The sequence below is a fragment of the Monopterus albus genome, unplaced genomic scaffold (assembly GCF_001952655.1).
Source record: "Monopterus albus unplaced genomic scaffold, M_albus_1.0 scaffold292.1, whole genome shotgun sequence".
Lineage (NCBI taxonomy): Eukaryota > Metazoa > Chordata > Actinopteri > Synbranchiformes > Synbranchidae > Monopterus > Monopterus albus.
The window spans coordinates 1063944-1088241 of record NW_018128172.1 but is presented as its reverse complement, the minus strand read 5'-3'; the positions used below and the strand labels follow the sequence as shown (position 1 = coordinate 1088241).

The following is a 24298-nucleotide window of genomic DNA, read 5'->3' as shown; positions in this document are numbered from 1 at the left end:
GTTGCTTTTCTTCTTTTGTCTCTCCTCTATCCACTCACCCCAACCGGTCGAGGCAGAAGGCCGCCCACCAAGAGCCGGGGTCTGTCAGAGGTTTCTTCTGTTAAAGGGCGTTTTTCCTCCCCACTGTCACCAAGTGCTGCTCAAGGGGGATTTGTTGGGTTTTCCCTATGTAATAATATTGATAACAGTAAGGTCTAGACCTTAGTTTGTAAAGTGTCCTGAGATGACTTTTGTTGTGATTTGGCGCTATACAAATAAAATTTGATTTGATTTAATTTGACACTGAGCAGAGATGGAGACACCAGCAGAATGGAAATATTTCACTGATAAACATGGTATAGCAAAGATTGAGACACCAGCAGCATGGAAATATTTCACTGATAAACATGGTCTGGACACGACACCAGAGCCAGCTCTCAGTGTAACCCAGTCCAGGTGAACAACCAGCACCTCTGTGAAACAGGCCAAACATTATAGGAAGAGGATTCACTGTAGTGCTGTTGGATTAGACTGACTCAGGGTGAGACAGGTGTTCCTAATAAACTGAACACTGAGTGCATACACAATAGCAGGCAAAAGGTTGTGATGCACCTCTAAACATCCACAGACACGCACAGGACGTTAATATGGTTGGACATCATTGCACAACAACGCTGTCTACACATGTCGAATCAACTTCATATCTTAAATTTACTGAATTCTCTTCTCAAGTTCATTTACCTTGAAGATGAATAAGAATTCACTGACATTTTCAAGGCAGCAGGGGAACTTTAAATTATAAGCCCATGAATGCAACTGCAAATTTTGTTAAAACTCCAAACGAAGCTGTGCATTTCCTCCAGATGTTTGCTGGAAGAAACAACCACCACACTCTGAGGGTACAAACTGAATATGTAGTTTGGTTGGTTTGGAGCATTAGTAAAGCACAGCGTTGAGGGTACAAACTGAATATCTAGTTTGGAGCATTAGTAAAGCACAGCGTTCACCTCAAACCTATTGAAAGACGTCACAGACTTGCTTCCCTCTTCTTGCAGCCTCGCCGGAGCCCTTCGCTGCTTTGCGCCGTTTGCTTTCAGATGTTCATTCTCCTCTCTCTACCTTTTCCCTGCTCCATCCTCACCTCTTTTCATCTGATTTTATTGTCCCCTCTGGCCCCAGCTGCGGATCTCCCCCACTCTGAGCGCGTGGCTGAGGTGTGAGATCATTCTCCTCCTGGGTGGCTTTCCTGCTATATGTCACTGTCATCTGTTGGCACTGAGGCCTGAGGGGGGGTCCCTTTTCCAAAAACACACCACACTCCACTTCACCACCCTGAGCATAATAAATTCTTGGGCACGACGCTGAAGAGGGCTGCACCAGTGGAGCGGCGGGCTAACCCAGTGGGGGGGGTGGAAGATTTATAATTGAATAACTCCCCAAAGCAGGGCAGCGGGGATCAGCTCTGCCAGGAAAAGCAAACGCTGAAGAGCGAGGGAGGCCGGTGGAAATCAGCCATTAAAGAGAGAGGAGAGAAACAGTCGGCGGCCTCAGCAGAAAGGTGCGAGATTTACTAATGATAACTGAAAAACCACAAGAGCTTTAACTCCACCAGACTGACTGTGGCAGCACACTGACAACTCAGCAGCTGCACAGCATGAGCTCTGCATTACATTGGTTACTTACCCAAACTCAAGGCTGCTTATTGGACCAATAACAGCCCAGATTTTTCCTTAAAGCTGTCACACATCTGCTGTCAGTGATGTGCACGGCCTTCAGACCCGTAAAGGATCAGCGGTAATTATGTTTAGATCCTCACTAAAGAGGTAGACCACAACTGTTTGCAACCACACTAGATAACACAAATACTCTGAGCTGTACTGATCCACACTGGCTCAATTTTAAACAGATATTTAATGTATTCACACTGAATGTGCCCGGAGCTCAGGGACTGTTCTGATCCAGTGACTCAGTGGTAATTTTAGGTACACACCTGCACAACTACAAGCAGCCCAACATCTGCCGCTATGAAGCTCCAAGTGTTTCCGTTTTTGATGAAATGTGAAACATAAATGAATTTAATTGGACTTTTTTAAGTTGAGGTCATAGTGGTGGTCAGTGGCATCTCTGGTTTTTGTCCTCTGCATTTACATACATAAGGGGTTCAGAGTATTAGGAGCACCTCTGGATACGCAGTCTGTCACACCACCAGCTTTAACTATGAGCTCCACAATACAAACCACGGAGAATAAGAGGTTGTTGTGATCCAGTAACAGTAATGTCAAACATGGACACTGGGTCAGAACAGTCTGTGGTCGCTGGGGGAAGCTGCATCTGTGCGGCAGTGGGTCATGATTTGGGCCTCAAATTAAAACATCAGGCTATGAGACAGGAAAATATTTGAGGGGAATTAAGTCCAAATCATGCATCTCAAACTCTCTGGAACAACACATTGTTTTTGCTGTCCTGGCTCAGCCTGCAGGGGCTATCCCAGAATGCACCACTCTCCCTGCAGAAGGAGTGAAGGCAGCGAGGCGGGGAGCTCGACCACGGAGTTTATCTTGCCTGTTTGGTTTGGCATCGTGGCGCGGCACCGCTCTGACCCCATCGACTCACTTCTCCCAGAGAGCTGAGCTCAGCGATGTGAGCTGTAACTCACAACTGATAACTGAGTAGAAACACACAACAGGACCACAGAAAGGCTGCCACACACGTGTACACTCATTGTGTCCGCTTACTCATCTCTAATATGACCGAGTGCTGTTCTGAGGGACTGCAGATCAAGTTTAAGAGGGAAACCGGTTTTAAAGCAGGAAAATCTTGCTGCCCATCACTAAAAAGAGGCTTCTGCTCAGAAGAGAAGTGCAGGTTTAACACAGCCACAGTGACGCACGGAGGAGCAAGGGGAGACTGGCAGCGGTTCCCTCCTTCAGGATGGAAAACTGATGTGCACTCACAGCTACACACACAAAAAACCACGGTGCTGGACTTGCTTGTTTTATCAGGTGCAACCCCCCCCCCTCTCCCCAGGCTGCCAATCAGTCTCTGTGCCAGTCCGCATCAGTTTCTCCCTTCTCGGCCAAATGCGCTGATTTCTTCTTCTGGCGTTTCTAAGGATCATCAACGTTGTTGTGCCGTAGTCACACCTGAGCATAAAGTCAAAAGTCTTGTGCATGTGTGCGTGAGTGTGTAGAGGAGCATCCTGACTTATGGCCTACTATATGCACTCAGTGGTCAGTTTATTAGGAACACCTCTCTCAGACTAGAACAGTGCTTCAGTGAAGGTGATGCCCTTCAGACTGTGCTCAGACTGTGTGGTCACCCTGGAGGCTGCAGTTACTGACAGGTGTTCCTCTTATTTTGTACACCCCATTTCTATCAGTGGCTAAATACCTCTCAGGGTCTCTTTGTGTAACCCAGTCCAGCTGAACAGCAGCACAAATCCCACAGGTGAACCAGTCTGAACACAACCTGGACATCATCACCTTCACTGCAGCGCTGTTGGATCAGACTGACTCAGTCTGACACAGGTGTTCCTAATAAACTGACCACTGAGTGTAGCTGACACACACACACATAAGGGACTTTAGGTTTTCCCATGTTTCTGCCTCTGCTGCAGCTTCATGTTCAGTTTTAATTAAATGAAGCAAAGCCCTGACACTCAGGTCCAAAGTGTGTATTTAGGCTCTAACAGCAGAAGTGCTGTGGTGAACGACGCGAATCCCCCGTTGGATCAGTTTAACCACAGCTCCAGCAGCGCTGTTTAAGATTAGCAGTTCACATATTAGATCTTTTGCAGTGAACAAAAAAGAGAAAACCTCAAACTGATTAAATCTAAGCATCAAAATTGGGCGACTGTAAAAATGTTCTGAATGTGGAAAAGACAAGAGAAGAGACTGAATGAGAAGGTGGAGTGGGAGACTTCACAGCTCCCCATCAGGTAACAACCTTTAGATTTGTTTCAAAGGCCTGAGTGTACGGCGGCTCCATCAGCCTGGGGATCCATCTGGGTCCAGCTCAGAATAGAATTAAATAAATAGTCGCATGCCCAGGGAGCTCCAGTTGTTTTACTACTGTCAGTCTGACTGTAAAGCAGCGCTGTCTTCACTTCAAGGGAAAAGATCATGTGAATTAGTGGCAGGGAGAAATGGGTGGAAAGTTTTAGGACAGATTTAATAATCACTGTGTATTCACTGACTCATCCTGTGTGTGTCTGCTAAAGCTATTCACTTGTCTGTTTTAGGTTTGGATGATGGCGTTGAATTAATTCTGTGGTGACTGATTTTTACACCAGTCTGTAAATAGGAAAACGGGGGAAATGGAAAGTTTTGACAGTTTCTGAACCACAAATACAAATTTTTAATTCATAATGAAACTCATAAAAAAGAATAAATTCAGTTTGTAATTGTTGGATCAATTCACAGAACAGCACAATAATCTTTTCGATATTATTAGGTGTCATTTAAAATGCAATAACTGGCACTTTGAGCAGTAAATTAAATCTTAAACAGGACTGGCAGGACTTTTTAATGTGGCCAAATAAGATGAGAACAACTCAACTAGAAAATATACAACCAACATATTCTCAATATAACTCTCCCTATAATAATTATAATAATAAAGCCACAAGAGCAGAAAGCGAGTTTATGACTCTACCTATTTGGCGTGTGTGTGCGTGCGTGTGTGTGTGTGTGTGTGTGTGTGTGTGTGTGTGTGTGAGAGAGAGGGAGAAAGAGAGACCCTGCAAAAATCAAGCAACTCGTAAGTGTATTTTCGAGCTGAACACACACGCACACACACTCGGGCCTGCGCCCTCCGCAGCTCCAGCAGCTGCTGACAGATGTGTGCAACATAATGTTACTTTAAAAACATGGTGTGTTATTTTACAGGCCCGTTTTGCTGTGTGGCTTCATCACTTCGAGGCCTCACAGACATTATTTGGTTTTTATTGTGTCGATATTTCACCCAGAAGTGAAGAACACTCGACTGATCCAGGCTTTTAATTCTAAGAACACTCGACTGATCCAGGCTTTTAATTCTAAGAACACTCTTGTTTTAATGATCTTTCACTGTTGTTTTTAATTGAAATTTAAATTGATTGCTATTTAAATCTTAACATCTAGATAAAGGTGATATTACTAATCACTAAATCAGCGCATAATGCAGAGAATAAAGCAAGTCACGTGATAAAACCAGTTTGTTTCCTACATACAACTTAAACAGCTTCACGTTGTGCACGTGGATCTGCACAAAATACAACTGAACCAAAGTTTAAATATTCACTTTTATTTCTTTCCAGGAAAAGAAGAGGAAACTCGTCACTTAAATATTTAAACCAAAGATAATAAATCATGACCAATTTAAAAAGCCTTTTGCCATAAAGGAAGGAAGGAGGAAGGAGGAGTGTGTCTGACGTTTCTACTAAAACAGATGAATCTATTTTCCATCGAAGAACAAACTGTGAGCTTCTGCTGAAACTGTCTCTGTTACCTGAGAAAACACGAGTTCGGGATCCGAGTTCACCGGATTATTCAGTGTTGCTGTGTTTGGCCAGGTCCGCGACGCCGCGCTGAGTCTGTAGTTTCTGATACTCCTGGTGTAAACTGAGGAAATGTGGGGACGCTGCCGGGTGGAAGAGCGCCGGGGAGGCGTAGGCAGCGCTGGAGGTCAGAGCAGAGGAGTAGGCAGTGCACTGGCCCGGGGAGAAGGCCTCGATGCCGGGCTGCGACTGGAGGAAAGCCTTGGTTGTGAGGGCGCCGCGGGAGAAGAAGCTGGAGAGAGCCGGTAAGATGCTGCTGACAGGTGGGCCGGTGGCAGGGCCGCAGGGCGAGGGCGCATGAGGGTGGAGGTAGGGGTAAATCTCCAGGCTAGGCAGCTGCAGAGCTCCGAGCCCGTAGGAGACGTGCGGGAAGCCGTGCAGTGCGCTCGGCTCCAGGTGCTGCTCCTTCAGCGGGTCGAAGCGAAAATGCTGCCGCTTGAAGCGCTTCCTCCGCCGCAGGAAACTCCCGTTCTCAAACATGTCCGAAGAGTTGGGGTCCAGAGTCCAGTAGTTTCCCTTCCCGGGGTTCCCGGGCTCTCTGGGCATCTTGACGAAGCAGTCATTCAGCGACAGGTTGTGTCTGATAGAGTTCTGCCAGGCGGGGAATTTCTCCCGGTAATACACGAAGCGGTGGCTGATGAAGTCACATATCTCGCTGAGGGTGAGCCGTTTCTTTGGGCTCTGCAGGATGGCCATCGTTATCAGTGCGATGTATGAGTACGGAGGCTTCACCGACGTGGGACCTTTGGCTTTAGCAGGAGGAGAGCACACCGGCGCGGGGCTGCAGGCGTCCCGGTCTTTCCTCTGACTATTGGGAGACTCCGTGCTGCGGTCCTGCTCGCTCCGCGACTCATCCAAAGGTAAAAGTTCCTCCTCTCCACCGTCTTTGAGCCCTTCTCCTACGACGTCGATAACAATATCCTCCATGATGTCCAGACCCAAAGTCATAGTAGAAGTCCGCGGGTAAAGCCAACACCACCTGCCTCCGGGTGGGAGATTGACAGCTCTTCTTTTGAACAGGATGAACTGATTTTTACGCACGACCCATCCCCATTCACAAAAATGTGAAAATCCGAGCACCACCCTCCTCTTACTTGTCAGGAAACAAACTCTCCAAACCGCAAAACATCTGTGCTGATATCTTTTATTTTGTGCCTTTAAGCGCAAAGAATCTCTCAACCAGTGACTGTGCGTAATTCGTGAAAGCGTGTGCGTCCTCGGAGATGTCCAGCATCATCTGTAATTTCTGTTGTTTTCCTGCGGGTCGGGTGGATGTGATGTCATGGCGAGGCGCGAGGAACAAGAATCCTGACCAATGAAAACGACGCAAAGGGCGCTACCAGAAGGCCTACACCAGCCTCATCCTCACAGCGGTGCCAGGGTGACGGGACGTTTTGATGCATTCAGTAAAAACTTCCTTTAAAACAAAGACTTTTTATTGAGGAATAAACATTTTTATTTAGGGGGTTTATTTCGGAGTTATGTCAAAAGTGTTACATTAAACTAGTAAATAATTAAACATTAAAAAGTCGCTCATGTGAAAATGTAATTTTGTACAAGACCGTTCCTGAGCTGTAAGCTATTGTTATTATTATTATTATTATTATTTTCCCAAAACCATTCGGTGCTGCCTAAAACCAGATTCATCCTAAAGAAGGACGCAGGGAGAAATGCTACACAAACACCTGGAGAAATGTTGCTCAAAGTCCAGATCATGTTTCAGAAGAATTGTTTTTATCAAACCAATAAGTTCGGATCTCTGTAAGGCAGAAGACTGTCCTCTGAACGCGCAGCGGGCATGGAAGGTGGTAATAAAAGACAGATAAACAGGCATTTTAATTTCCGAATCAGCTGACAGACGCTTTGAAAGCTCAGCTCACGATTCTGCAGTTAAACACTGAGGGGGAAAATCCCAAACACTTCTCTACGTGAGGCAGGGACTTAAACCTTAATCCCGCTCGAAGGCTCCGGCAGCCGCACTTTACGCACACACCTGACGCACAATTACATGGTTTTCAGACGTGCAACAGTGGATAAAAGTGGAATGACTGATTTTGTGCTACAGCGAAAATAACAATTTATCGCCTGCCCGGAGCTGGGGGCTTCACCGGAGAACCTGATCAGGGCCTTTTCCCAAAGCTACAGGAGATGCACCCAGACTTTGGAGACGTACCGAGAAGTGTAGGAGAAATGACATTAGACCCACAGTGCACAACTTGAGGTTTCTGAAAAACAAACCCACCACAACCCCGTCGGTAACACCGGGGTGAAACTAAGAGATTTTCACTTGGTCTGACATAAAAGAGTGGTGAGGAGACGGGGGCGCTTTTGGTTTTGTTAGGGGCCTCTGGTTGTTTTGTTTAATGATGGCGCCCTTTGTTGGGGATTCCCACATTTCCTGCCTCTAATCGTATTGATACCTCGGGGTAGAGGAGGACTGGGTCCGGACTGGGTGGGCCACACGGTACCAGCAAAGCTGCAGATGATTTACCAAATTCATCACGCATGTCTTCAGATTGGAAACAGGCCCGCTGCGCGTTGTGTGGTTCCAATAAAGCGAGAGCAGGATTGTCAAATCACAAAAAACGAAGGTATGGCACAAGGCTCGATCACCTGTGGCCAAACTCTGGAGCTGGAGCTGGAGTCGCTTCAGGGAACACGCGGCTCCGGGGCCGTGGACGGACGAGACATTGTCAGAGCTGAAAGAAGCAGAGGATGCTCCAAAGAGTCCCACACACGCAGCTGCTATTTAATATCTCTGGATGTCAAATATAGATGACCTCCGATTCTTAGTTCTTGCAATTTCATAGAACTCCTGTCATAAAGACTATGCAACATTAAACCCGGGGCTCGGTGAGAGGTGGTTTTCTGCCTTTCTTTGTATAAAACAGGCGAAATATGGAATCGTTCAAAGCAACAAGGCCTTTTTCCCAGATGACACATTACGCACACATTTCATCAATAACGACTGTGCTGTGTAACAAAACCAGTCATTGTAGAGGCCGTATTTGTTTTGTACCGCAGATGAATAAGTGGGAGAGTGAGCAGCGACCAAAGACCTGTGCAATAACATCATTTGGCAGGAACTGAACGGGCCTGGGGGATCTCACCGGATCAGTCTGGATAAACGCAGCAACATCCGTGTGGGTCAGAAGCGGGTTTGGATGAAGCTACTTCAGTTGAAATGTTTTCTTATCTCTGTACAAACCTGAAGCCGTTGGCGCGATTCAGACAACGATAAAACACAGCGTGTTGGGGGGGCTGAGGCCGTGTTCACAGGGAGGCCCCGCTCTCAGCCGGAGTCTCCCAGAGTCTTGGCAGCGCGTTGGACAGTAATGTAACGCGTAATTTAAGGTAACATGAATCATAACAGCATGAAACAAAGTCAGCCGTGTGGAGAGGTGTGGAGCCAAACACAAACCCGAAACACTCTCACAGAGAGAGAGGTCAGAAGGTCCCGTGTACAGTTCAGGAGCCGAGCTGGTCACTGTCACGGTCTTTATGGGCTGATAAACCGATGCAACCTGCTCTCTCTGGGCCCCGCAGGCCTCCTCCAGTCGTTACTCTATGTGGACCCCAAGGAGCGGCACGTCTGGACTTAAACAGCTGTGAAACTTTGACCGTATGGCGACATCTGGTGGTGTTTGGGGGAACTTCAGTTGTAGTAACCCCCCCAGAAAATATAAAGATTTAAAAACTATAATAATAAAAGTTACATTTTTGTCAGAACCATTAACGTTTAGTATGAACTTACTGAAAACTGAAGCTTGAATAAACATGGATACAAATATCTGGCTGCTTTGTCTGATTTAGGCTCATTATAAAGTAAAAGTCTGAAAATCTAAAAACTATAAGCTTCCTTGTTCATTGAATGTAACAGCACTTCACCTGAATGCAATGCATGCTGGGACACATGCTAACAACATGTCTCCACAGATTTAACTGGATCAATGAATTAGATGTAATAACTTAAATATAGAAGCAGTATGAGCATAAACAGTCCAACAACCAACATTCACCTATTTCACACAGCAAAACTCATTGGATTCATTTTATATTTACAACCTCAGCTAAACAATTTATTGTTGAGAGCATCTTAATGTGGTGATGAACCATTAAAACCAACAAAGAGACAGCGGCTGTTTAGCGTGAACCAGTTTGGAGATTAAAGATGACAGTATTCCATTAAAGTGAATCTTATGAGTGAAACTGCATCCTGTCTTTACTGCAGACAACTTTTATTTTATGGTTGAGCTTTTGGAACCTTACAGTTTGGGCCTATGAAGCACAGCTGCAGGGTTTAGATCAAGCGTTTAACTTGTGAATATGTTGATTTGCTGAATAATATACTGATAATTCTTCAGCTAAAATAACAACAGGTCTAAGCTACTTTAGTAATGATGGAGACGTTCAAGTGAAAACTCGATGGTGAGTTTCCTGATGCAGAGAGGTTTAAAACATGCCTTGCCTTATCCGACAGAGGGAGCTCTTACACCAGTAATGATTCTCTGATTTCCAGATAACGGTTAATTACACTGGTCTCTAAACATCTGAAACTGGGCTGAGACTTGAACTTCACATGTCATCAATAACGTGCACACTTGTTTCCTTCAGGGTCCAGTCTGAGATTTGCCTGCATGTTTTCTGCTGAGCCATTTATCTCAGACAAATGAACTGAACCTTGTAACACTCTGGTTAGTGTCACACTGCATCAGAGCTCTGCTGACACAGAAAACCACTGCACTGGGACAAATGTCTCTGGAGCACATGGCAGAAAGTTCCAGGAGTATTTAGTATTGGGACTGACAGTGGTGGCTTGTCTGCATTGCGGCGCTGGCCCCTGACCTGCTGTCAGGTGGCCCGAGGGTGGAAGAAATGGTACCAGTGACTGACTGTCAGGGGTCAGGATGCTGCTGCAGCGATGAGCGAGATATTAGCCAACTGGGAGTAACGAGAAGTTACCAGAGAGAGAGAGACTCTTCACAGAGGCCGCACACAGGTGGAGTCTGGTCCAAATCTGGACCCAGACCTGAACCTTCAAGCTGATCCAGACCACTTCAGGACTGATACAAAGTCACCTCACCTCAGCTTGTTGTCAGAGGGAGGAACTGAGGATTAAAGAGGGCTCCAAACTCCCCATGCAAAGTGAAGCGATGCTGGTGAAAACAGGCACACGAGGACGGCTGCTGAGAAATGTCTGTTCAATCTATCTGAGAGAAGCACAACACTGAAGTGGTTCTTGTGTACACAGTTCTGGAGCCATTTAAACTCACAAATCTGTTTCTGGATTTGTTGGGTTTTCCACTACAATACTGACAGGTCTAGTCTTTGCCATATAAAGTGCCTTGAGAAGACGTTTTGCTGTGATTTGGAGCTTCACAAATAAACTGATCTGAATCATTTGGATGAGCAACGGAGCACAAAGTTGAGATGTCAGTAGCAGAGTTGTGCGGCATTAGAGGGCAGGTGGTTGTGAGTCAGGGCAGTGATCCTCCCGAGTCCAGAGCTATATGCGCCCTTTCAGGAGGTTTTCCACAGTTTGGACACCAGAGATCTCAGAGGTCAGTGGCAACAGATTTACAAAACATGAGGGTGAGATGTTTTCCTTAGGCTGAAGCTCACTCACACAGCTGGAAAATTGTATTACCTCATGGGAGAGTATGCAGAGGCAGATTTAGTGATTTGGGGAAAAACCCAGACATGAAGCCTCCTCCCTTGAGCTTCATTCTCTGACTAGGTTGTTTTTTTATGGCCTTGGATGCAGCGGTTGCCTTGGTGTTTCCTCGTTGCAACACAAACTGGAGCAGCGAGGGGTTTTTCTTGAAAGCAAGGTCAAACAGTGAGACGGGAAGGATCATTACTGTCCATCTTGTTATATCAGTATCAGTATCCATCTCTGATGGTGATGGGGGCTGTCATAAACTTTAGTTTTGTGCCTTAGAGGAGCTGCTATCTGGACCAACATACTGCTCCCTCTCTCTCATGAACATAAAGATGGTGACAAACAACAGGAGCCTCCTGACTGAGTGGAGACACAACCAGCAGGACCACTGATCAATCAGCTGATCATCATCCTGATGATCTGATTGATCTGTTTGTCCCCAGAATGTCAGACACTGGGGAAAAGTCCCACTGTGACTCTCCAGAGCCAAAGGTGGCGTCTCCACACGTCTCATTGTGTCCAACCAGCAGATCCACAGAGACTCAGCTGATTCTCATGTCTGACAAAGAAAAGCATCAGCTCCTCACATTAAAGAAGGTGGAACCAGAACATGTCGGTGACTGTTGCTTCTAAATAGCTGAGGTTCATTTTCTACCAGTGAACTGACTCATGGCTGCAGCTCAAGGCCACTGAATGGCTTCATGAGGACGATACAGTGGGTCGGACGCAGCGGGGGGATCTGGTTTGGAAGGAGGCCGTTTCCTCCTCCGACAGAGGAGACCTGGCAAGGCTCTGGAGACTCGGCCCTGCTGGGTGGTGGGTCACATGTTTTATATTTCCTGATAAAAACATACAAACACATACATAATGAATAGGAGGCTCACACCGTCTGTTAGTACGGAGGTGGAACATTTGTCAGAGCTGTTGCTGTGACCTAAAAGACCTGCAGTAAATTCCTGTCCAACATCTGAAGCAAGTGTTTCGTCACATGCCTCGACCCCCTGCCCTTTCGTGAGCACAGAGGGCCCACGCAGCAACTGGTCCCCGGTGGACCCGGCGTCATGACCTCTGGGCGCGCGGAATGTATTTAGAGGTCAGGCTGCTACGTTAGAGGCCTGGTCCTCTCCCACGGGCGCCTTCACAATCCATCAGCACTGGAGACACACACACACACACAGCTGTGCAAGAGTAGTTGTGTACATGTTTTTTTTTTATATCTGGTCATGAATGTCCAAAATAAATTACCTCCATGGAAGAATAAAAAGTTCAAATGGCTAATAAACTAAATTCTGGCTTTAAAATAAAGCTTTAACATTAAAGGGGTCTGCAGACTACAGTATGTTTAAACCATATTTCCATCTCTGACCGATACACCACATGCTCCAAAATAAATCAAGCAGACTAAGGTTTTACACACACACCTGTCCCACTCAGCCTACTGACCCTGACACCTTCAGCTGTGACTCCACCGGACCACCTCACCGCCGACAGACACATTCCTCCACAGACATGCCATCACCTGGTCTCTCAGCTTGCTCTGGAGACCCACTGCCCCAAACTGTGCTGCAGTGTTTCCAGACTGGCCTGTTCTCCTCGCACATGGACTAACATGGACTATGTTTTCTTTAATTAGGTGGGTCAATGCATGTGCACACGCCTGCTTAGAAATCAAAAAAGATGCATATTAAAACTCCAGAAGTTGCCTGTGAAACATCACATTTTTAAGTTTTCATACTCATAGTTTCTGGGACATTCACAAATTAAAGTATTACAAAGATAAACAGGCTGAGATATTTCTATTACAAATCAGGAGGTGCCCTCAGAACCGCCCTACTTTTCACTTGGAGATGAATCTTACAGCAACAAAGTGTTCATATCAAGAAGTTTACTGTTAACCCCTAGTTCTATGAAATAGTACACATATCATGCTGTATGTGGGATATAAAATGAAATTTATTTGATAAATATAAATTATAAAGGACCCGAAAAGAGTTAGTTGTCTTTAAGGCAACAATTACTACAGTTACTATTTTTCATTTTTCATATATTAATACTGACAAGCATCACATTTCGACTTTAGCAGGGGCGGGACCAGAGGTGGCCAATCAGATTGTAGAGGCAGCTAGGACCACCCCTGGCCACCCCCTTGGCTCCGCCCATGCTGCTATGCCTAGTTATTGTTGCTAAAGGTTTTTAAAATCTGCGAAGACAGTGGAAAATCCTGCCAACAGCACGTGAACCTTTAGCCGCGGTGGCTGCAGCTGCGTGTTTGTAGTGAGTTTGTTTACAGTGAGTCAGCGATGATGAACAGTGACGGTTTCTCTACTGACGGACCCGCAGCAGCTTCCCTTTCTCCTTCCTGGGGATGGGTGTCCTCTGATGGGATATCCAGGTCATCTGCCCACTTAGCCCCATATGCAGATTGAACAGGAGCAAGTGTTCATTCACATACGCACACATGTGCACGCGCAGTCAACCGCTGGAGCCATGGGAAGTTTGGGACACCTTAGAAACCATTTCCTTGATGTTTAATCGGTGACTGTGCTGCTCCTCCACCCAGCATTGTGACACTGTAAGCTCAGTAAGCAACTGTAACAAAAGCTGCACAGGTTGAGACAGGCCCTGCAGGTTGGCATTGTTTACAGGATGCCTCAGCTGTCTTCAGCTGCAGAGAAAACAATACATGGCCAGCACCGACAGCGAACCGGCTGTGGGCTTAGGACAGGGAATTTCATTTGTGTGTGTGTGTGTGGGAAAGTGGTGAACTTGGCTATGAAAATGACCAAAGTTATGCCACTTATGAAGAGAGCATTTCCCAGAGGCTCCGGTGTCCGAGCTGACTGCTGCCTGAGCAGCTGATGAGCCAAGACAAACAGGAACGAAAGAGAGGAAATCTTATCATTTGTCTTTGCCTTCCAAGCTGTGAAACCACCTGCCAGTCAAATGAGTTTCTATTTTTTATTGGTGGAACAAATCTTTATCTATCGCTTTTGGCTTCTAAGGAGCTGGACATGTTCACACCAGTAGACAGACCACCCCTACCTCACTGAAACAACACAGAAGCTATCAAAGCTCTGCTGCCATCGCACCTGCAGCCTTTGGTTTGCACAGAACAAACTCTTTTTCTGAAGTGGCCTGAACACAGCGCCTTGGTTCACTGAGAGGTGGTGGTGAACGAGCGGCGGGTGGTGATGTTGGTCTTCAGCTGGTTTCACAGCTGTGTTCAGTCTCATCACCAGTACAAGAGGAAGAACAGCAGCGAGCTGTCTGACGAGCTCAGGAAGGAAAGAGTCAGCAGGTGTAGTCTCTCCTTTTATCCAAATACCAAAACTGAAAAGCAAAACCTACTGATGGAGCGAATATATCTGAATAGCCAAGTATTCGGGCCCAGCCCTAGAGTGTAAACAAAGAAGGTGTAGCTGCTCTTTTCAGGTTTTAGTCACATGACGTGTTTCTTGTGAGGTTTTGTTGTTCGAGTCTTTGATGCTGAAATCTTCCAGCTGGCAGAGATGAGCTTTTCCTTCTGATGCATTAAGGTATTGTGTCGTGCTTGCACTTCCACTCAGGGCTTATGTGCATGAGGCTGCTTTGCCCTATTGGCCCCTTCCTTCACCCAAACCCGCAGCACACATGTTCACAACACAATGAAGACATTGAGAGGAGCAGTCGTCCCCCTGCGTCCCTGCTACCAATAAATGTCCCTGGTGGACTTCGGGGCGAGATCTTTAGAAGTCTGAGCACTGAGACAAAATGTGCAGGTTAACAGTTGGACCAAGTGTTGGCAATAAAGACGTTAGACTGGACCTGAGCTGAAACAAATCATCTTAAAGGTGACGATGATGCTCAGTGTGTGAAGCTGTCCGGCCTGTTGCAGTGGTCATGCACTGAAATGGATTTTCCCAAGTGGCTCTGAGCTGAAAGCAGAGAACGCCACAAATCAACCTGAGCTACGCTGTTCAGCCACAACCAGCTTTAATTCATCTGTCCCCAGACGCATGCAGCCATGCACACACACATCCAGAGAAAAGCTTTGAGCCTCCTGCCCCCTCTGTGCTTGGCAGCAAAGCCTCGATCACACGATACCAAAATTCCTCACATGCTGCACCACAGGATCCACATCTTTTCCACTGACTCCCTCACATGCTGCACCAGCTACACAGGATCCACATCTTTTCCACTGACTTCTTTATTTTGTGTAGCTCGAGGTTTGCAAAAAAGCAAGAATGTCGTGTTCTTGTCTTCTTAAGCCCCAGACTCAGTGAGAGGAGTCATGTGAAGGGAAGTAAAACAAGTTCCAATAAACCAGATCGGTTTGAAGTCCGAGTGGCTTTTCATCAGCTATGTCGAGTATGTTGTCTGAGCACAGCTCAGTGACACGTACTTGACGTTTGAGGTCCAGGGGCCTGTTTAAGATGTGTGTTGCATTTCACTGCTGTAGTTGTCAAGAGTAAGTAAGTATCTTGAACTACTTGGTGTACTGTTGTGTAGCTTAATATACAGCAACACATCGTCTTCTACAGGATACCATGTCTGTAACAGCCCCGTCCTCGTCTTTATGACTATGTATTTTTTCAGATAGTTTATTTTGCTTAACAGGAGGGATTATTTATTCAGTCTATAAACGAACCATGAATCGTTCTGTTAAAAATTAAAAATACATGTTTTCACTGGACAGGCAGGGATGATAAACTGTAATGTACAAAGTACTAATTCATTCCAAATTTCCAGTGTTTTCACTCAGATTTTTTATGCACTGTTTTAAAATGTGGATGGAAACCGTCTGCTATATCAGCTGTACATTATATACTGTTCTGGGGCATATGTGAGTGTGGTGGCTGTGATTAGAGGGTGGCACTGCAGTGCTCCAGCTCCCCTCGGGCCACTTCACCCTGTTATTTTCCCCCTCATCAGACCTCAGTCGGGAGGGTGGGCCCGTGACCTCCCTCCCACAGACAACCACGGGAGAGGGAGGCACCCGTTTCGCCCGAGCCCTCCTAAGTGTCCACAGAGCTCCCAGGGCCCCCCAGGGCCCAAGCAGATTCATAAAACAAAGCATATGAATCCACCCCAGCTCACTGTGACACAGACAGTTAGAACACAGCACAAACTACTTTATTAATCCCATAGGAGCAGTTTGTTTGGAGCAGCTCACAACACAGCACAACAGACGAATAAGACGGCCCAGAGAAGCCCCTTTCAGACAGGGCAGCCGTGAATTTACAAGCTACATGTAGCCGTGTAGCAGTGGCTTTTGTTGGCGTCCAGACACAGAGCTACAGGCTTAGATCAAACACAGCAGGGCCTAGCTGTGTTTGATCACGTGATGCCCAGCATCACGCCTGACAAACACAAAGCAACGTCACATGTTACACACACTATATGAGGTGACAGGTTGTCCATAGCATGAGGATGAGCAGTTCTTTGATTTCCATGTTGGACCCATTTCCAACCACTCAGTTTTAGTTTACACCACTAAACCGTATCTTCTCTGTAGCAGCTCAAACTAAACTTTGTACCAGCTTCACATCCTACTCAACGGCGAACGGTTTAAACTTTGTGCATAATTGGCTATTTGGTCACTTCAATCTGGACATGTAGCTGTTAGAAAGCAGTCACTATCTGAACAGGTCTGACAAGCTAACACTGCCAGTAACACTAACACATTCAGTCAGTGTGCTCTCGCCACTGTCCTCTATCTGGAGTCATCTGATGAACCAGTGACACAGAGTCGAGGCACTTTTAGACAAACGTCTGGACAGCTGTCTTTAGTATCCTGTCTTCCTCTGGCTCTTCTTCTCTCACCCTCTGTTTCCCACCCACAGCACAGAAAATCTGAAATGGAGGCAGCGCTGCAAAGCAAACATCCCAGGCCCTTGTTGAGTCAGGGCGCCCTGAGGACGTAGGGGACAATCTGAAGGAGGGAGAAGGGGGGATTAATAAATTTCCCACTGAGAAGCATGCAGTGGCCTCTGTTGTGCTGACAGTTTTAGGTTTGGGTTCACTAAGCTGGACAGAGAGTTAAAACAATACTGCAGAGACTGTGCTCAGCAGCAACACAGTGACTGGCGAACAACACCATCTTGATAGACTGACGCTCATGACGGTTCAGGGGTAGGCAGGAACTGAAAACCACAGTCAGGATGGCAGCACACCAGACAGAAGAAAATAATGACTGTTCTGACTGTGTGAGAAAACGTGCACTAGTGAGGATGTGCAATGTGTTCAGAGAGACAGTGTTTCTGTCCAACATGAGATCAGGGTCAGAGGGTTTCAGTTTAGCTCAGAGGCACTGATTCACCTGCTGAAGACGGAGAGTATTACCATAGTGAATGTAAGGGATTTTCACCTGTGGTGATGGGAGCATACATGAGCGAGTACACTGAGCGAGAACCTGAGGCCACTGACCCACAGCAGGTCCTGAAGAAATCCAGTCTGCTTTGGTTTAAAACACACATTTGTACACAAGCCGGAAAATAACCCAAAACAAAAAGGTGGCTGTTCTTCGACCTTTATGAATATGCAAATTTCTAAAAATGGTTTCACCATGTCACAGACCGACCCTGACTCTGCTGCCACCTCGGGACTTTTTGTGTTGTATGCCATTTCCTGCCCTTGTGTGCCCGATCATTTTCTGTTCTGGCCAAATGCAACCTCGAGGCTGAGAGATGAAGCTAATGCAGAAGAGTTCAAACCACTAGATGCTGGCACCATAAGGGAGTAAATGGTAAATGGTCTTATACTTGTATAGCGCCTTTCTATCTTTTACAGCACACTCAAAGCGCTTTCACATTATTCGGCCATTCACCCATTCACACTCCCAAGCATTCACGCATTCACACACCGGTGACATCACTGGGAGCAACTGGGGGTTCAGTGTCTTGCTCAAGGACACCTCGACATGTTGACTGGACAAGCCGGGAATCGAACCGCTGATCCTCCGGTTAGGAAACGACCCGCTCTACCTCCTGAGCCACAGCCGCCCCCATAGTCAGTCCCCATAGACTCCCGTGTTAAAATGCCCAACTTTAAGTCAGAAATAAACGCTTACAGCCTGGTACAAAAGTGGTTTTGGTCTCTATAAAAGAATTTAACCTTCCCTGACAACTGTACGGGGCTGAATTTTTATATGGCAAACCTGGTTAAATCAGGTCCTCCATACTAATCAACCCACACAGGTGGTTTGCTCTTACCCTCTGATTCGACCTATAGGAGCATCTCATGAAACCAGTGGCAGGCATAACAGTAACAACTAATTAACGACAACACACATCACCCCATCCATCACCCAACCTTCACGTTGTCATAAGCACATGGTTACAATCACAACATATTTGCCACTTTTCCCACTTATTATAAGTGCTGAAAACCAAAGCAGCTCCGGTTACTTGTACTCGAACCTTGACCCCTCAGTCCACCCACACATTCCTGTCACAGCAGTTCTCAGACTCCTTCCACTCCACAACTGTGAAACATCACAGGAAAAACTAACATACTGTCCAGAAACATGAGCAAAGACACTTTATAAAACACTCCTCCCACAGAGCTGCCTGGGAACAACTCTACACAAACTGAGGAGGATGACACATAACTGTTCTTTTGTGAGACAGAGTTTCTCCTTTCAGACAAACTATATGAAGCCAGTGTGTTTGCGCTGGTAGAACTCTAGCATGAAAACTTGTCGCTCAGCCTGGTGCACACACGGTGCGCAGACAATAGCAGTTCCGATAAACACAAAAAAAGAAAAACAAGATGAGACACAGATAACCATGTATAAAAGGAAAACAATTAAGTGTCAGCCTTGACACTTTCAGTTACAACCACAGAGCGAATAGCATGCTCTGAGTCTGGCTCTGAGAACTGTGGTTCAAAGCCAGTGAGTGGAGCTGGGTCAAACCTCACCCTGTGATGCTTGTGCCCCACAGTTTCTGCAAAGCAGAGAACACACAGTGAGCCATGTGTCAAGTAAAACTGCAGTACAGCCATCTAAAAATACTCCATTACAAGTAAAAGTCTGGCAAATGATTCATATTAATGCATTAGTATTTGTGTTCTAGCTGGTCAATGTGCTGTACAGCTACATTTAACTACTTTACATACATACTGTAAAGTTGTTAGGTTTTTTTTTATCCAGCATTTCCCAAGATAGGGTTCAGGCCCCTTCAAAGGGTCATCAGATAACTCTGCAGGGCCATGAGATGATTAATGAGAGAGGAAAGAAGAAAAAAAAAATCCTGCTGCATAAATCTGTGGTAGTGTTTTTGGACTTTTCAGTTTTCTGGGGAAATAATGGATAATTTGACCTCTCTGTGCCTCGAGACATTTAGAGAGAAACTCACTGGGACAGGGAAAATAACCGGGAGCCCAGCGAGTCAGAAACAAACAGACCCTCAGGGTTGATATTCATAAAAGTGCCACAACCTTACAGTATTTCTTATGTAGAATGTTAACATCAACTAGTAACTATTGTTGTTAGATGAGTGTAGAGAAACAGAGTATTAGGATTAACAGTAATGATCCTGCAGAACGGCCCCTGTCCCAGTAACGTCTCTGATACCGGATCATAGTGACTGATACGTTACTGTGCTCATCACTTTAATGCTGCAGCAGGTAAATGGTGGAGCTGATGGTAACTACCTTATATACTTTGAAGTACTCTACATACTGCTGGATAGGGTTGCGGTACTTTTTAAGAAGGAAATCTGGGCCCTGTTGATGTTATAGCTTAGATGATGGGGATCTACACAGAACAAGGTGAAGCATTACATCACCAGTGACACCTCAGCTTTCATGTTTGGACACCATTCAGACCAGTGCTGTTTCTTGTTCTCTGTGCTGGTATCTCCGTGTTGCCCTGCAGACAGAGGCCCCAGTAATGCCTCAGGCTTTGACTGAGCATTAATCAAGTGCAGTTTATTTAAGCATGTAATCCCTGTATTTACCAAGCCGAGAGTTTCTCCTGTCGTGTTATACAAGCTGTGATCAACTGTGATGTTAGACAGAGGTGATAGCGAGGTGTTCCCAAAGAGAAATGTGACTTGCCTGTACATGGCTGATTTGTCTTATCAGGAATCACATGCTCTGTTTAGTATCTTCAGGTTTACAGGAAACTCTGGAGCCTGCTTCTACCCGTCACCTCTGCTGTGACCTTAATGCCCTATCACGGTTCCCAGGGGACATTTCTGCAGGTGCCAGGGGGCCGCCATGAAACACTGTGAATATCTTAACTAAAGTGAAAAATAAAAATTCATGCACAGTATAACTGATCTGACATTAGATTTTTAGCTGAAGTCTTCTATATTGGATAATGTGTGTGTGTGTGTCTTCTTTGGGTGTTTGTCCTTGTTTTACTTACACCTTTACATCAATGTAAAGAGATATAAGCTGATTCAAACCACAGCTGTGCAGAAACAGAGGGCGACCGTGCTACAGCTTTCTCCTCTGAAGCTTGTGGGATGTTTCACTACGTTTTCTGTCACACTCTTTGGACATGAAACTATGTAAAAGGAAGGCGGAAGATAAAAAGACAGAAACAGGATGTTCAAAGTAAAAGTGAGGTAAAATCGCAAAGAATTATTAAAACTAAGTTAAAGTTTAAACTTCTGGGGTCTTGATTTTATGGAATGTTCCTGTCCAGCCAAACAGTGCAGTCACGCTAACTGATAGCTACAACACAGCTACTTAATGCTGCATGTTCATCATTACTGTAAGCTGTTAAACCTCTTAGTGGGCATGTGCAACTGTGGGAAACTTTCTAGATTTATGGTAGAAGGTAGTTAACCTAAAATCACTAAAATCAATAAGCAAATGACTTAATAAATGTCTTTGACAAGGTGGGGGTCATCCATGAGTGAGCTGATACTTAAACTCACTAAAAGTAGTGGATAAATAATGGAGCTGGGTTAAAATAATGAAAAAGAGATTATGCAAACCAATGTATCTAAAGGTAACAAATAAATGGTTAAATGTGGAGCTTCTGTCATTGCCAGTGGTAAAAGAAGAGGAAACATGACCAAACAGTAACTCATCTTCACATCTGTGTCAGACACATAAGCTGTTAACAAGAAAAGATGCCTTTGTTTGAGGATTTTCAGTCAGGATTTAGAGTCCATCATAGTACAGAAACCGCATTGGTGAAAGTCACCAATGATCTTCTCCTAGCCTCGGACAAAGGACTTGTCTCCATACTTGTCCTCTTAGATCTCAGTGCTGCTTTTGACACCACTGATCACAGCATCTTACTGCAGAGACTTGAACATGTTATTGGGATTAAAGGAACTGCGCTAAGTTGGTTCAAATCTTATTTATCAGAAAGATTTCAATTTGTTCATGTCAATGACAAATGTTCCACACAAACTGACGTTAGTCACAGCGTTCCACAGGGCTCTGTGTTAGGCCCAATTCTCTTCACTTTATACATGATCCCTTTAGGCAATATTATCAGGAAGCACAACATAAATTTCCATTGCTATGCAGATGATACTCAGTTATATTTATCTATGAAGCCAAATGAATCAGGTCAGCTGGTCAAACTTCAAGCATGTCTTAAAGACATAAAGGCCTGGATGACCTGCAACTTCTTACTTCTAAACTCTGACAAAACTGAAGTCATTGTGCTTGGGCCTGAAAACCTTAGAAATCTGCTGTCTAATCATATAGTTACTTTAGATGACATAGCTCTTGCCTCCAGTACTACTGTGAGGAACCTTGGAGTCATCGTTGATCAGAATATGTCCTTTAAATCACACAAAATCCAAGTCTCTAGATCTGCCTTCTTTCACCTGCACAATATTGCAAAAATCAGGAGCATCCTGTCTCAAAGTGATGCTGAAAAACTGGTCCATGCATTTGTTACTTCCAGGCTGGACTACTGTAACTCTTTACTATCAGGATGTCCCAATAATTCCCTAAAAAGCCTCCAGTTAATCCAAAATGCTGCAGCCAGAGTACTGACAGGAACTAGCAAGAGAGATCATATCTCTCCCATATTAGCTTCTCTCCACTGGCTCCCTGTAAAATTCAGAATAGAATTTAAAATCCTTCTCCTAACATACAAAGCCCTTAATAACAAGGCTCCATTGTATCATAAAGACCTCGTAGAGCCTTATCATCCTAACAGAGCACTTCGCTCTCAGAGTGCAGGGTTACTGGTGGTTCCTAGAGTCCACAGAAGCAGAATGGGAGGCAGAGCCTTTAGCTATCAAGCTCCTCTCCTATGGAACCAACTCCCAGTCTCAGTTCGGGAGGCGGACACCCTCTCTACCTTTAAGATTAGACTTAAGACGTTCCTTTTTGATAAAGCTTATAGTTAGGGCTGGATCAGGTGACCCTGAGCCTTCCCTTAGTTATGCTGCTATAGGCCTAGGCTGATGGGGGGCCCCATGATGCTCTGAGTTTCTTTCCTTTCCCCTCCCCTCCTGCTCTCCTCTCCTCCCCTCTCTCTCCCTATGCTTCTATATGCCACCACTACACATCACCAACTTTGTGTCTCCTCTCTCCCGTAGTGTGTCCTCTCTCTCTCCCTGTACCTTTCTCCAGGTTGCCCTGGCCCTGGAGCTCTACATCTCTGATGAGCAGTCACCAGCCACATCGACCTGATCAGTGTTTGATTGTTGTGTCTTGTTGCTTTTCTTCTTTTGTCTCTCCTCTATCCACTCACCCCAACCGGTCGAGGCAGAAGGCCGCCCACCAAGAGCCGGGGTCTGTTGGAGGTTTCTTCCGTTAGTGATAACAGTAAGGTCTAGACCTTACTTTGTAAAGTGTCCTGAGATGACTTTTGTTGTGATTTGGCACTATACAAATAAAATTTGATTTGTATGACACCGCTATCAGGTGACCACACACCCACAGCCACGGCACAGTGCATTTTCAAATAGGAAGACACGTCCTAACAATGACACAAAGGTCAGGAGAGGATGCTTAATAACAACATGTTCTTCCAAGTCTCATTCATTTACAGAAATGATTCAGGATTAGGAAATCACGTTAGTGATGACCTCAATAGCACGGCACTTATACAATATACACACACACACACTTCCTTAAACTCAACTATCAGGAATATAAATGACTGCATTGCGCCTCAGCTGCAGCAATAAAATGCTACAGAGTAAAATTACACATGCTGGGACCATAAATACACCGTCTGACAGCCTGATCTTATGTAACTAGTGACATTATAAGTTGCTTGGTGTGATTTTATTTGATTTCTACAGAAATAAAACTCAATTTTTATTATGAGCACATCAAGAGTGATGAGGTTTGCAGTGGTAGAAGAAGTACTCAGGTCCATTACTTCAGTAAAAGTAGTAATATCACTGTGTAAAATACTCTGTTACAAGTAAATGTCTTGCATTCAAAATGTTATAAATAAAAGTACTAAAGTATCAGCATCCAAATCTACATGAAGTACCATCAGTACCAGTACCCGTCCTCCAGAACGGCCCGTGTCCCAGTAACGTCTCTGATACTGGATCATAGTGACTAATTACTGTGTCCATCACTTTAATGCTGCAGCTGGTAAAGGTGGAGCTGATGGTAACTACCTTATATACTTATACTGGGAAGTACTTTCCATCCTGCTGGGTAGCTGGTGGATTTCCTACTGGGATCAATAGAGTCTGATGGTTCTACTGGGTTTGGTTTGGTTCATCCATCTGGTTCTGGACCTGAAGTTATCAGGTACATGTAGTGTAGTAAAGAGTACACAGTTTGTCTCTGACATGGAGTCACAGGATGAAGGAGCAGGACATGGAAATACTCAGGTAAAGTACAGATAACTCAAAATTGTATTCATGTACAGTGCTAAATCTAAATGTTAGTTACTTTTCCACCACTGCTTATTTAGTCCAGGACATGATGGAACAACAGCAGTCAGCAATGAGAGCAGTGACGAGTGATTCCTCTGGACTTAGAGTCCAGATGTGAATAAGGACGTGTTTCTTGGTTTTCTAGTAAAGAGACGACTGAAGGGACCAAAGAAAGATGGACAGAGCAAGTGAAAGTACACAGTTAGTGAAAGGATAGAGTTGGTCTTTTGCTTCATCTCCATGCTGTCTTCTCCAGACCCGACCCTGTGCATATCCAAACACCCCCGTGTCTGTTTTCCCCTGACCCCACCAACC

The 24298-nt window shown here is 45.3% G+C and overlaps 2 protein-coding genes across 2 annotated transcripts in view; both read right to left on the bottom strand.

Annotated features, from left to right (window-relative positions):
• spc24 (SPC24 component of NDC80 kinetochore complex) overlaps nt 1–24298 on the bottom strand; it is a 60498-nt gene that overhangs the window by 8532 nt on the left and 27668 nt on the right. The gene's annotated exons all lie outside the window — the stretch shown is intronic.
• foxd7 (forkhead box D7) lies at nt 5360–6693 on the bottom strand. Its single transcript, XM_020623134.1, has one exon. It carries the CDS (start codon nt 6461–6463, stop codon nt 5504–5506), a length of 960 nt encoding a protein of 319 aa, XP_020478790.1. The 5' UTR covers nt 6464–6693; the 3' UTR covers nt 5360–5503.